Here is a 13,213-nt window from a genome sequence, read left to right as displayed (position 1 = left end):
TGATCTTACAGGGTTTTCGCACTTCTCAGCCTGCCGCACACACCCTTTATAACTTTTAATAACTTTTTCACTTTTATACACTTTTTACATTGTAACAATCAAAGCGTAACTATTTATTCACTGTAATTGTGTCTGGGCCCATAACCTATTCTTTTGTTTTATAAATAAATAAGTAATTCAATTAAGTATTAACCAGACAACCCTCAATGAACAAACAATAACGCACACATTATGACAGAAAGGAAGTGAACGAGAATATCGATAGGGCAAGAGAACAACGAACAGAAGAAGTGAATGAGAATATCGATAGGGCGATGTTGTCATTGTGATTTTTGCATATTTGAACACGAAATTTTCAACAGGGCGACTAAGCGAAACCATCTTTCGGTGACATCAAAGCTATTCGAGCCCCTTGGCTTTTATGTTTTTATTTTTGTTTTTCCAAGTTTTTGTTTTTTTTAGAGGGATTTATAAGCCCTACGCGCAGTGGAGGAGTGATGGAGTGTGTTTTTGGAATTATCACAAAAAAAAGAAACACACACCCAAAAGAATCATTAAATGAGACCAAACGACCAACATACAAAAAATATACGCCACACACACACATTACGAACAATTAATTCAAATACAAATGCAATTATTAATTAGAAATTATAAAGAAAATCAATAGCAATTTAAGGACAAAATACTATTCTAATCTATTGGTGCGTATCCTAAAGATATTTATATATATATAATATTATTTATGGGAGATTAAATCGTTTTTGTCTCTTGTTTTGTTTGCTCACTCGCATTGTGGGCAAAATGTCTTGTATTTTGGAATATTTTGAATTGGAAGGGAATTGGAAGTTGAAAAGAGATGCTGCCACGCGTGCTCAGTACTTGTGCATTCTGGTCTCTATAAAAAACACACACACAAAAACATAACACAACATCTCGCACAAGTTTTAAAAACCTGTTACTAAAACACAAGTGTGTGTGTGTCTGTTGTCCTGCAAGCCTCCTCCTCCCGTTCCGCCTGATCATCCTGTTCCTCCGTAAACAAATCAGTCTGAGCAATTACAATTTAAATGTGCCTGTTACAGCTTTCAGCTGCTGCCTAACAACCTGTCTTCGAACCAATTGGCACAAATCCTAATCGATATGCTGCCCGCATACAGATGACTGTGCTCTCTAAATGGTGGCAAGGATCTAAGCGCCATAATGAGCAGCGATAACTAAGCAGCATCGCCCAGCCTTGGACATGGGCGATGGCTAGTGATACTACTGGTGATGGAATTGGTGGTTTGGCTATCGATGATGATGATGGGATCCCACAGTTGCAGTTGTGCATGGCAACGTCGCCATTTTTGCTGCATCTACCGCTGGCTTATTAAGCCCAATCCTTGTTAAAGGAAAGGTCCAGTCGCAGGAGATTTGGCTTAATAAGCTAGATTAGGATGAGTCGATTCCACTGCATTTAGAATCAGCGTGGAACAAAATTCAGCTTGCATTGTCATAGTAGAAGATGTCTCAATACCGAGATTTGTGATGAGTGAGCCGATGTCACCAATTCGTTGCGAATCTGCAAAAGGTAGTAAAGTCTGAGGCTGGACGAGCAACTCTGACTGCTTAGCTGCCATGAGGACCTTACCATCGTCAGGGCCTCGAATTGCCCCACATAAAGCAGTTCGTAAAATGGTCCAACTCCAATTAGCAAATCAACTGGCTGAGGCTGTTGAAAATGAGGATCCGCTAGCTCCACATTGTCGGGAATTTTCCAAGAGCTGACGTCCAATGCAAAATTGGGCTGAAGGTTCGTGATGTTGGAGGCTACGATTGCAGTTAATTGCGCAGAGTAGTCAGAGCATTGGAATTGCAAGCTGACTTGCACGGAAAACCAATCTGTAGAGAACCCTGCGCCTCGTATACCGGATACAGCCACCGGAGTCCTTATCTTCCGCAGCTGGTCCGCCAGCCTTGAAGTAACTAGATGCACCTGCGAGCCAGATTCAAGCAGCGCTCGGCAGGGCAGTAGATCTCCGGAGCGGTTCCTAACCAGAATATTGGCAGTGGCTGGTAACACCACATCACAAATCCGATCCTTAGCGACGAGAGAATTGACGGCGGCGGACGCTGAACCAGAAACAGCGTCGCTGGATGTGGGAACCGCAGGAGAGGGGTTTTGGTCTGGAGCTGGCGAATTGCCTCCAAAATGCAGCAGCGACAATCTTAAAAACCTTGGACAGGAGTTTATCACATGAGAATGGCCATCACAGATCATGCATGCGGAAGAGTTTGTGATAACAAACGCAGAGTTACCTGGATGAAAGGGTCTACGTCGTCCTACCGCAAAGTTTGGTGAATGTGATGTCGTCGGCAAATCCATGCTCTCGAAAGTCCGGCATCTTTGCTCAAGAAAACTGGCGATGCACTCCAACGATGGAATGGAATCCAAGGAATCCGAGTCAGCTTGCATTTCCTTCCACTTAGACTGCGTGGCATCATCAACCTTCTGCAACAGCACTTGGATTGTGATGCAGCTTTAAATTTGTCCGAAAGCTCGCGAAGCCTCGTCGCCCATGCGGACTCTACGGCCCTCAGATTCATTATCTCATTAACATGAGCTTGAAAAATGAGCCTGCGATTACTAATCCTTTTGTTTAGCAGCTCCAATGCGACGTCATAATTTTTGTCCGTGAGCTCCAACGATCGAACAGTCTCCAAGGCTGATTCACGAAGGCAGGACCGCAACCGTTGAAGCTTCTCGACCCGACTGATGAATGGGTTTGTTTCCACCATGGTCGAGAACAGTGACCGATATTCAAGCCCCTCCGCATAACCTCCACTAAACGTGGGAAGTGGCGGTGTCGGCAAAGCCTGATAGGTTCTGCCAGACGATGTGTCGAAATTGGTGGCAGAAGATGCGTTGTTCAGCGTCGAACTCGCCAGAAGTAAACTGGAGCGCCTCATAATCTCCTGATCCAGGATGAAGCGTGCCTCCCGCGCCGCATCGTTGAAGCTGACGCGCAGATCGCTCCTGAGTTCTGCAACATCCATCTCGGACAGCTCCTTGTGTGTGCTCTTGAAATCCGCAACGATTCCCTCCAATCGGCTGAGCCGCACATTTAACATCGCCTCCTTAAAATGTCCACTGACAACAACCCTTGAAGATCCTCAAAAAGGATAGACGAACTTTGGCTCAGGAATTCTTTCCTTCCCGGAGAGGCACAATCATTTTTTGCAACAAAGAATTTATTTTTTTTTTTTAGCACGTTATGAATTTGGAATTCTTAAAAAATCTTAAATGCATCGATAACAAATGAATATTTATGCTTTGGTGTACCGGTGTGGGCTGCTACTGCATCTTGCAATATAGCCTTATTGAACAAATCATAGGACTGTTACACATATATATGTTATATACGACTTTATACGGGTCTATGGGTATGGCTACGTCGCGTGTTCTCGGCCACGAGTAAAGAGAAGTGGATTTGGATTTCCATCACATCGAATGAGTGTGTCGCCCTCGACGGCTGAGTGACTTCTGACTAGGATGATCCCGATCCCGAACCCAATTTGCTGCTCCTGCTCCTTCATCCGCTCCCACGTCAGCGGCCTAGCAGAGAGGCAGTTGCCGCTGCGGGCCCCGATCATAGAAGAGCAGGTAGGCGGGCACGCTGAGCACCTCGTCGATGCTCACCTCTCGCACAATCGTGTCCGATGTGTAGAACCAGCTGGAGGAGCAAGAGACACGTCTTTAGTTGCCATGATCAAGCTGCTAGCCTACTTACCGATGCGCGTTCCTCAGCGAGCCGCGCCGGTAGGTCACAAAGTGCCCGCTGTTTGCCTCGCCGGAGTGCACCACCACCGCCAGAAGACGGTACAGATTCTTGGGGAACATGGTGCCGAAGCCTTCGCCCCCGCCCAAGCTTACGCCATTGTTCATCGGCAGACTGGATGAGTACAGGGACATGGTAGAGCCCCACGGGGTCCCAGCCTAAAATAAAAAGAGAAGTTAGTTGTATGCGCCAAATGGAAAGAGACAGAAGGCCATCACCTGGCTGTTGAGATGCGGCTCACGACCCACTGTGCCACTTCTATAGAACGGGGAATAATATATGTATGAGCGATTGTAGACCTCTGTAAACAGCGTATGTATGTATGTCACAAATCACAAACCGAATAATGTTTTTTAATTTGTTTATGTTTTAAGCCGCGCAGCTAAAATTTTCAAGGGAAAATAATTTAACAACTTATTTTCCTATGCACAATCACGTCGGGGTTCACCAAATGTTCAGTTACCGAGCGATTTCAGGAGCTATATTCAATGTTCTAAATATTAGCTTTAGTTAATACAAGCACAGTTCAATTTCATACAATTTGATTAAAATGTTTTGGCTTTATACAAAGTGATATATGTATAGATGCGACTGCGAGGGTGAAGACCGAATTAGAATGCAAACGCGGGAGCGCGGCTCAACGCTTGAAGCTGCGGAGCGATCGAGAGAGCCCGGGAGAGAGCGAGACAAACGCTAGTGCATGACGGCAGATGCAGGTGCCCGATCGAATGCACGAGAGCGGGCGATGCGAACATAAGTATAAAAGAAAGTGACGTCACGAACTCAATAAATTATTGCCGGTCAAACTTCTTTCCGGAGGCTGCTTGACCCGACAGATACGTTCCCATCCATCGTCGTTGTCAACGTTCGTATATATAATAGAGTTGCTGAGATTCAAGAGTGGTCAGAGCACGTGGCGGCGTGCACCGTAAAGGAGACGGTGGAATCGATCTGGTTTACAGGTCCATCGTTTTTAACGGAGCCGAAAGATAAGTGGCCAACAAGTCCCCCGTTTGATCCGTCACCAGAGCTTTTGCAGATTGAAGTAAAAAAGAATGCGGTCGGATTAAACGCAATGGTCTCCACCTCATATTTATTGGAAGTGATAGAAGGATTTTCCTCTCACTTAAAAATGCTGCAAGTGTTCGTTTACATGTTCCGCTTTATAAAGAAATGAAAAAATAAGTAGTACCTCTTGATAGTGTACCTTGACCTGTCGAATATCAAGATGCTTTTAATAAAATTGTCCAGATAGTTCAAGAGCACGAGTATCAAGAGGAAATCAAAAATATTCGAAAAAACCTTGTTGTTAGCCCAAGTCTACAGAAGTTTATTCCATTTGTCCAAAAAGCTTCTCAGGCTGGGCTTGCCTTTTCGTTGTTGTGGGTCGGGGGCGACTAGCTAATGCTCTTATATTGTATGATGCCAAGTTTCCAGCGCTCTGAATTTGTCCAGAGCTATTCCCGATACTTACACGAGTCCAATTTTCATGTGGGTCCACGAACACTGGTGAGTCTCTTGCGACATCGTGTTGGGATAGTAGTCTGCAGTCAGATAGTTCGGTTATACATACGCTATTTTAAATGCAAGCCTCATCTAATGAGTCAAATCATGGGAGATTTACCCTTAGATGTAATCCGTGCTCTCCGCCCATTCTCCATATATGGCGTGGATTTCTGTGGCCCTTTTAAAACGACATTAAAAATTCGTGGTCGGCCACCCAACAAGTCCCACATTGCCCTTGTTGTTTGTTTTGCGTCCAACGCAGTTCATTTAGAAGTAGTGTCTGATTTAGCAACTATCGTTGGTCGCCAAGGATGTCCGCAGATCGTGCACTGCGACATCGCGATGAACTTCGTCGCAGAAAGTCGCCAATTCGCGGCGTTCATATCGTCGGGGGCTCCCCACATTGGCGGACTATTGGAGGCAGGTGTCAAATCTGCAAAGCACCTACTCCTAGAAGCGGTAGGCAGCGCGAGGTAGACCGCAGAAGAGGTGCAGACCGTCCTCGTTGGAGTCGAGGACGTCATGAATTCGAGGCCCCTGGGCGCGCTCAGTCAGGTCCAAAGCGACGGCGAGGCGTTGACTCCTGGGCTGTTGTTGACAGGCGAACCGCTCATCGCCCCACCAGCACCGCAGACCCCGGACCAGCAGGGTCTAACGTGCTTGCGGCGATGGCGGCTTGTCTCGTCACTCAAGCAAACGTTTTGGTCGCAGAGGATCACCAGCCGCCTCAACAATGGATCACCGCCAGGGTCGTCGAAAGTCACGCCGGTGCGGGCGGAAGGGTCAGGGTGAGGCCGTCGTGCTGACTAGCTCTAGCAATTCATAAGCTGGCGAGGCTGCCAGTTGGTTGAAGCCGGATGGAAGCCTTAAACGGGGACGGTGTCTAGTAAAAGTTAGCATAGGGCGGAGTGGGAGCGGGAAAAAAGCTTAGTTGCGCTCTCTTGCCAATTTGCCCCGCTTCGCCGCAATAGATAAGCTAGGCTTAAGTTATTTTTTTTGTTGTGTAACGAACTGTTTTGCTATATTTTGCTCGCAACAAACGACGCGGCTAGCTCACAGAGCTAGATAAATTCCACCGAATTTATAGATTCGACGTGATTGCCCGAGCCCAGAAATAACACGGTATTGCTTGTTTTCAAATAAATCCCCTTTATTGTAATTAATTTACAAAGCAATAAAGAGAATCTCACCGACTGTCTGGCTCAGCCGACCGACCGCTCGTCCTCCCGTCGATCCCCGATCCCCGCTCCGGGTTGGTGTCAATACGCACGCCCTCCCAAAGCTTGCGCCCGGCAGGTCGTGCGGTCTTGGTGCCTGGCGCCGAAACGGCTCTCGGTTCCCTTCGTTCGGACTCACGGACTCTGGTTGCGGGGCCTGTGTTGCTGCTTGTCGTCTTCCGCTGGCGCTGCCTGTCCGTCGCTGCTGCTCCCTCGTCGTCGCTGCTCTACGGTTGCCGCTGCTCCCTCGTCGTCGCTGCTATGCTGCTGCCGCTGCTCCCTCGTCGTCGCTGCTCTCCTGTTGCCGCTGCTCCCTCGTCGTCGCCTCTGCCGTTGCTGTTTCTCCGTTTGGGGTGCCGTGGACTCGGAACCTTTGGCTTGCCTGGATTTGCCCTTTCGCCGTGGCCGGCACCTAATCCGTGTTAACAGACCGAGTTAACAGACCGGGCTCACCTCCCAGGCACACGCCGGGCAGGATCTGCTCCTCGCTGCTTAGCGGCCGGATCAGAGCACGAAGGGCCTTCCTACCGTACAGGACACGCCCCCGGTCGCGTTCGCCACTCGCCTCCAAACACCTGCGTGCCTACGCCCCGATCTATGGTGGGCCAGAGGTTTGGGCGTCGCGTCTCCTTTGACTCCAGGGGATACGCTGTGCATACGCTCCAACGCCTGGATCAGGATTCTCTTGACTTCCCGGGGTGTCCCTGCTTGGTTTCACTGTTGCGCTTGAGTTACCGGGCTGGCTATCCCTCGCGTTACAGGATCACACCTGGATCGAACGGTCAGGAGCTGACAAGGCGTACGCCAGGCTGATCCGTCGTTGCCGCCACTACACCAGGATACCTGTCGTGTCCGGGAATAACTCCACCCGACTCTTGTACCCTTGGGCCTTAGCTTTGCCGCGGATCCTTGATCCTTTTCCCCTTGCTCCTTGCTCGATTCGCGTACTGCCGCCGGACTTACCCACAGGGGGTCCTTAAGCTATTTGTCGTAGATCCTCGCTCACTCGCTTTAATAGCCCGCACTTAGGACTGTCGGACTTACCCACGGGGGGTCCTTCAGCCTGTACTCCTAACTCTTCCAAGGAAACTTTCCAACTTGAATGGCAGACTTACCCACGGGGGGTCTTTCACTCACTCTCCCAGCTTCCCTAGAAGACTTGGCCTCGATTCGCTCCAGGGGCCCTCCTTATATAGTGCTAGAGGCGCCCGTTAATCCTTGCAAATCTACTTCCTGCCGTTAATCCTCCGCTCATTCACTTTCTCCGTTAGCTTTCTCCAATCCCGCCGTCTTTCTATTGGCGGGCTTTCTTTATTGTCCCTCCCCCGATTGCCCCGCTTGGGCCTCCGATCCGCATTATTTTTGTGCCGGTCATTGGACTTCGCCCCCCCTGGACATTCCAAATGCATTTCTGTGTTTTTGTGCATTTTGTAAACACAGCTGCGCAGTCGCCGGCCGCTTCGTTCCCCGCCGTCCCCGCGGTTTCCTATGACCTTCGAGCGCGGCCGCGGAGGCCCGGCCGGGACCGTTACATTCCACGGTGATTCCTCCTCCTCCCTCTTTCGTGCGCGACGCCGTGCTGGTTCCTCTTGCCCCTGCAGCTGCCCCCGCATGCGGACGCATTTCTCCTTTTCAATTTTTCTAAACACAGCAGCGCTGGCCCATCCGACGCTGCAGTGCTGACTTGCCTCCCCCCCCCCCCCCCCCCCCCCCCCCCCCCCCCCCCCCCCACGCTGCTGCCCCTCTTGCCACCATGCCGAGTGGACGCATTTTATTTTTTCTTCGTTTTAGAAAGTTTATAATAAACCCCATCCTTTTTATTTTAATTATTTCGTTGAGATAAAAGGTCAGTTATATGACAGGATATAGTCGGCCGATCCTTATGAAAGATCGGATTAGACTGTCGAAAACGGAATCCGTAGAAAGTCCCAACATTCTAGCTTCAAAAACAACAAAGTTAAGCCAATTGCGATTGTTCAGTTATATGAGAGCTATAGGATATAGTCGGCCGATCCTTATGAATTTTATACATAAGATATTTTGACCAAATATAACATGGGTGGAAAGCCCCAACCCCCTATCTTAAAAAACACCAAATTTTGAAAATGTGCGATCAATCAGTTATATTGCAGCTATAGGATGTAGTCGACCGATAGGCAAATAAAGAAAAAGTTGAATGAATTGAATTGATTGATTACCACAAAATTGGTAGCTGCACTTATAGGACTTTATCTTGAGTTAACGAATTTTGCCAGATATAAGCGATATATCAAAAGTTGCTTCATCTCAAGGGTTATCTCCACGTGCAATATAAATGAGATCAAACGAGCCAATGTTAATAAAAACTAATGAAAAATATTTATGTTTAGTCCATTTTGGTCGTAGTTTGGTCGTAAAGGCCTTTGGCCTTTTCAACCGTGTAAAGTTTTAATACATGTTTTAATGTCTCCCTTGATTATAAAGTCATGCATTTTTTATTTAACAATGTTTTTTTTAATTTTTTAACGTAAGCTTAAGGTATTTTAAAAAGTTTGTTCACTGAGATTATTTTATCTCGTCGCGAAAAACCGAAAGACAAAAAAGGTGGCTGTAAAAATTAAAATAAGCAACTACGAAAATTGCGTGAACTCGCTTCAACTTTATAAATTCGATTATATTTTTACCAAAAGGAACTTAAGCCTAGCTTATCTATTGCGGCGAAGCGGGGCGAATTCACGAGAGAGCGCAAGTGAGCTTTTCCGTCCGCACCGGCGTAAGTCTCGACGACCCTGGTGATGATCCACTGTTGGGGCGGCTGGTTGTCCTTGGCGTCCACGACCAGATCGCCCTTCCTTCCTGCTCCCGCTGCCACTTCGACCGCGCCTGTATGCCCAAGACGTACTCCCGGGACCATCGCTGCCAAAACGTTTGCTTGATTGACGAGACAAGCCGCCATCGCCGCAAGCACGTTAGACCCTGCTGGTCCGGGGTCCGCGGTGCTGGTGGGGCGATGAGCGGCCCGCCTGTCAATAGGTGCCCGGGAGTCAACGCCTCGCCATCGCTTGGGTCCTGACTGAGTGCGCCCAGGAGCTCCTCAGCTCCTCTGCGGTCAACGCTGCGGTCGCGCTGCCCACCGCTCGAAGGAGTAGGTGCTTTGCAGACTACACACCTGCCTCCCATAGTCCGCCCATGTTCGGAGCCCGCGGCGGTTTGACTGCAAATACGCATCCTTTTCTTGATGCGTATTGCCGCAGCTCGTCCGCTGCGATTTGGTGCCGCAGTGCCGCGAAGTGGCGACTCGCGTTGTCGCAGCGTACGATTTGCGGGCATCCTCGGCGCCCAACGAACCTTTGGAAGGCCAATAAAAAGGAATCAGTTGACAAATCGGAAACTACTTCTAAATATGCCTTGGACGCAAAACAAACAAAAAGGGCAATGTAAGACTTGTAGGGTGGTCTACGACGAATTTTCAACGTCGTTTCAATAGGGCCACAGAAATCCACGCCACATATGGAGAATGGGCGGAGAGCACGAACTCGATCTAAGGGTAAATCTCCCATGTTTTAAGTCATCAGTGAGGCTTGAATTTAAAACAGCATCTGCAGACTGATCTGACTGCAGACTTCCTGCGCGTTTACTATCCTCACCAGTGCTCGTGGACCCTGAACAAATTGAGAGCGCTTCGTCAACAATACTGGAAACTTGGCATCGTACGAAATAGGAGCATTAGCTAGTCGCCCCCCGACCCGCAACAACGAAAAGGTAAGCTTAGCCTGAGAGGTTTCATGGACAAACGGACTTAGCTTCTGTAGGCTTGGGCTAACAACAAGATTTTTTCGAATATTTTTGATTTTCTCTTGATACTCGTGCTCTTGAATTATCTGGACAATTTTATTAAAAGCCTCTTGATATTCGACAGGAAAGGTACATTATCAGAAGTAACTATTAATTTTTTACACTTCTTTATAAAGCGGACTATGTAAACGAACACTCGCAGCAGTTTTAAGTGAGAGGAAAATCCTTCTATCACTTCCAACAAATATGAGATAGAGCCCATTGCAGTCAGTTCGACTGCATTCTTCTTTGCTTCCATCTGCAAGATCTCTGGTGACGGATCAAACGGTGGACCTGTGAACCAGATTGATTCTATCGTTTACTTTATGCTCCACCTCTTGACACAATATCTGCCGGGTTCTGTTTAGTTAGATGCCGCAACGTGCTATCCTCTGACCACTCTTGAATCTCAGCAACTCTATGGATGGAAACGAATCCAATGAAGACAAACTTCCGAATCTGACCAATATACACTTCGTTCGATCGGTGCTTTGCGACAGAGGTCCGCGAGAAGGTGAGCGGCACATAACTCAAGACGGGGGAGCGTCTTTGTCTTGAGCGGCGCTACTTTCGACTTTGCGGTCAACAATGAGACTTTACTACCTTCTGCAGATTTGAAACGGATATAGACGCAGGCTCCATAGGCTCTCATCGATGCGTCAGAGAAGGCATGAATTTCAATTGGTGACATTATCTCACTCATCACAAATCTAGGTATTGAGATATCTTCTAACTGTGACAAGGCAAGCTGAATTTTGTTCCACCCGGTTTTCAAGTGCAGTGGAATCGACTCATCGCAATCTAGCTTATTAAGCCAAAGTTCCTGCAACAGGATCTTTCCTTTAATAAGGATCGGGCTTAATAAGCCAAGGGGGTCGAAAAGCTTTGATGTCACCGAAAGAATATTCCACTTAAACACGTCATCTTTAGGAACCCTAACGATTCCTAATGTTTTTGTCAGCTCTGAGTCCGAAAGGGTTATTGGCCGTGCTCTCGGATGCAGTAACTTCAGGCGAGTTTGAAAACCACTTACACAATTCAAACTCATCGTTTTGAAGAACCCGAGTTACTTCAGACTAATTGTCTTTAGCTCCTCCACGCAACCAGCCCCCGTTAACATGTCGTCGACGTAAAAGTCAGACCCAATAACTTTAGCAGCTCGAGGGAATTTATTTTTCGTGGATTCACTCAACCTCTTCAAACACCTTATGGCCAGGAATGGGGCTGGTATGGGGCCATAAGTAACGGTGTTGAGCTTGCACAATTTCAAGGACTCAAACGGGTCTTTTCTCCACACTATCAACTGGTATCGTCGATATTTCATCACTTGACGATACATCTTTATTATGTCGGCTACCAGAGCGAATTTGTTTAGGTCGTTGTACTTTGAGGCCGTAAGACACACTGGTGGGGAATAACGTAGTGTGGAGAAGCAAGAACGTCATTGCTTGCAGGGGACATATGGCCTAGAGATTCGTATTCTTCCATAAATTCCAAATACATTTTCTTTATGTTCGGATCTCGAGATAATCTTCTCTCGAGCGACAGAAATCGGCGTTTGGCTATTTTGAATGAGTTGCCCAAAACGCTTGGATCCGACTTAAATGGAAGTTTAACTTCAAATCGACCTGAAGGCAGTCTGAAGTTCTTGTAGTCTTCCGATAATGTTCCTCACATAGCTCTTGTTCTGGCGACAACATCTTTTTTTAGAAGATGAAAATTCTTCCAACGACCAGAATTTATCTCTAATATTTCTTCTTGGCATTTCAGACTAGATACCGGCTGTTGAGGAGTTGAGGAATTTGCCAGATATTTTCCCGATACTATCCACCCAAGAGAGTTTTTTGAAGGATGGGATGGTTCGGACCTTGCTTTATTTGGCCAACGGACAACAGTTCGAAAAATGACTCAGCTCCAATTAGCATATCTATCCGCTGTGGTTTGTAAAAATATGGGTCTGCTAATGGCTAATGGCAAGTCATTTGTGACCCTGAGTCAAGTACCATAATGCTCGAGCCAATATGTGCTCACCATTTTTTGTTCGAACGCTTACGATCGACGTTGCTAACAAAACCCTTTCTACGGACGACGCATGCAAAGCATGTGAAGTGGAAGGGCCATCATTCGGTAACGCTAAGTTATTATCAGTCACTGTGAATCGGTGCAGAAGTTTATGGTGCGATCTTGCACAGATTTGACACCTGGTCGATTTGCACTTCGCTACCGTGTGACCTTTTCGCAGACAATTCAAACATAGGGAGGCTGACTTAACAAACTCAAACCTTTGCATTACAGCAAGGCGAGCGAACGGACTGCACTGGGCCAAAAAATAGTTGTTAGCGTTACAATAACTGCCAGCTGGTTTGGCGTTGGTAGAAGAACAAGCCAACAAAGTTCTATTCAATTGCTTGCTGAACCCAGTTTTTCCTTGTTTTGGGTTGCCAGTCTCTTCAGCGGACAGATGCTGGTATCTACCATTTAGTATTTTTTTGAAATCGGACCACAGCGGCAATTCCTCATAATCCAGTGACTCTTCCCATTTTTGCTTGGTCACTGGATCCACTCTGCTCAAAACTAAATGGATAATCATTGAGTTTGCAATTTTAGTGTCATCTCCTATGGTCGTAGTATTTTAAAAAGTTTGTTCACTTAGATTATTTTTTCTCGTCGAGAAAAACCGAAAGACAAAAAAGGTGGCTGTAAAAATTAAAATAAGCAACTACGAAAATTGCGTGAACTCGCTTCAACTTTATAAATTCGATTTTATTTTTACCAAAAGGAACTTAAGCCTAGCTTATCTATTGCGGCGAAGCGGGGCGAATTCACGAGAGAGCGCAAGTGAGCTTTTCTTGCGCT

General features: G+C 47.1%; 1 protein-coding gene across 1 annotated transcript; it reads right to left on the bottom strand.

Annotated features, from left to right (window-relative positions):
• Positions 1-3,291: 3,291 nt before the first annotated feature.
• On the bottom strand, positions 3,292-5,348 carry LOC116655454 (ubiquitin carboxyl-terminal hydrolase 30 homolog). The gene is made up of 4 exons (XM_032453346.2): positions 5,296-5,348; positions 4,040-4,079; positions 3,774-3,979; positions 3,292-3,716 (listed from the first exon to the last, which is right to left on the bottom strand). The coding sequence occupies exons 1-4, from the start codon at positions 5,346-5,348 to the stop codon at positions 3,599-3,601; spliced, it is 417 nt and encodes a 138-aa protein (XP_032309237.2). The 3' UTR covers positions 3,292-3,598.
• Between the last annotated feature and the right edge of the window lie 7,865 nt (positions 5,349-13,213).

This window comes from Drosophila ananassae, unplaced genomic scaffold (assembly GCF_017639315.1).
Source record: "Drosophila ananassae strain 14024-0371.13 unplaced genomic scaffold, ASM1763931v2 tig00000157, whole genome shotgun sequence".
Taxonomy (NCBI): Eukaryota; Metazoa; Arthropoda; class Insecta; order Diptera; family Drosophilidae; genus Drosophila; species Drosophila ananassae.
Note: the sequence above shows the minus strand (reverse complement) of the source record. Positions and strands in the feature narration are given on the sequence as shown.

Coding starts and splice junctions, on each gene's coding strand:
- LOC116655454 (XM_032453346.2), bottom strand. CDS start 5,348: ATGTCGCAAGAGACTCACCAGTGTTCGTGGACCCACATGAAAATTGGA. Junction 4,080..5,295: donor CACATGAAAATTGGACTCGT/GTAAGTATCGGG, acceptor CCCGTTCTATAG/AAGTGGCACAGTGGGTCGTG. Junction 3,717..3,773: donor TCGCTGAGGAACGCGCATCG/GTAAGTAGGCTA, acceptor TTGCTCCTCCAG/CTGGTTCTACACATCGGACA.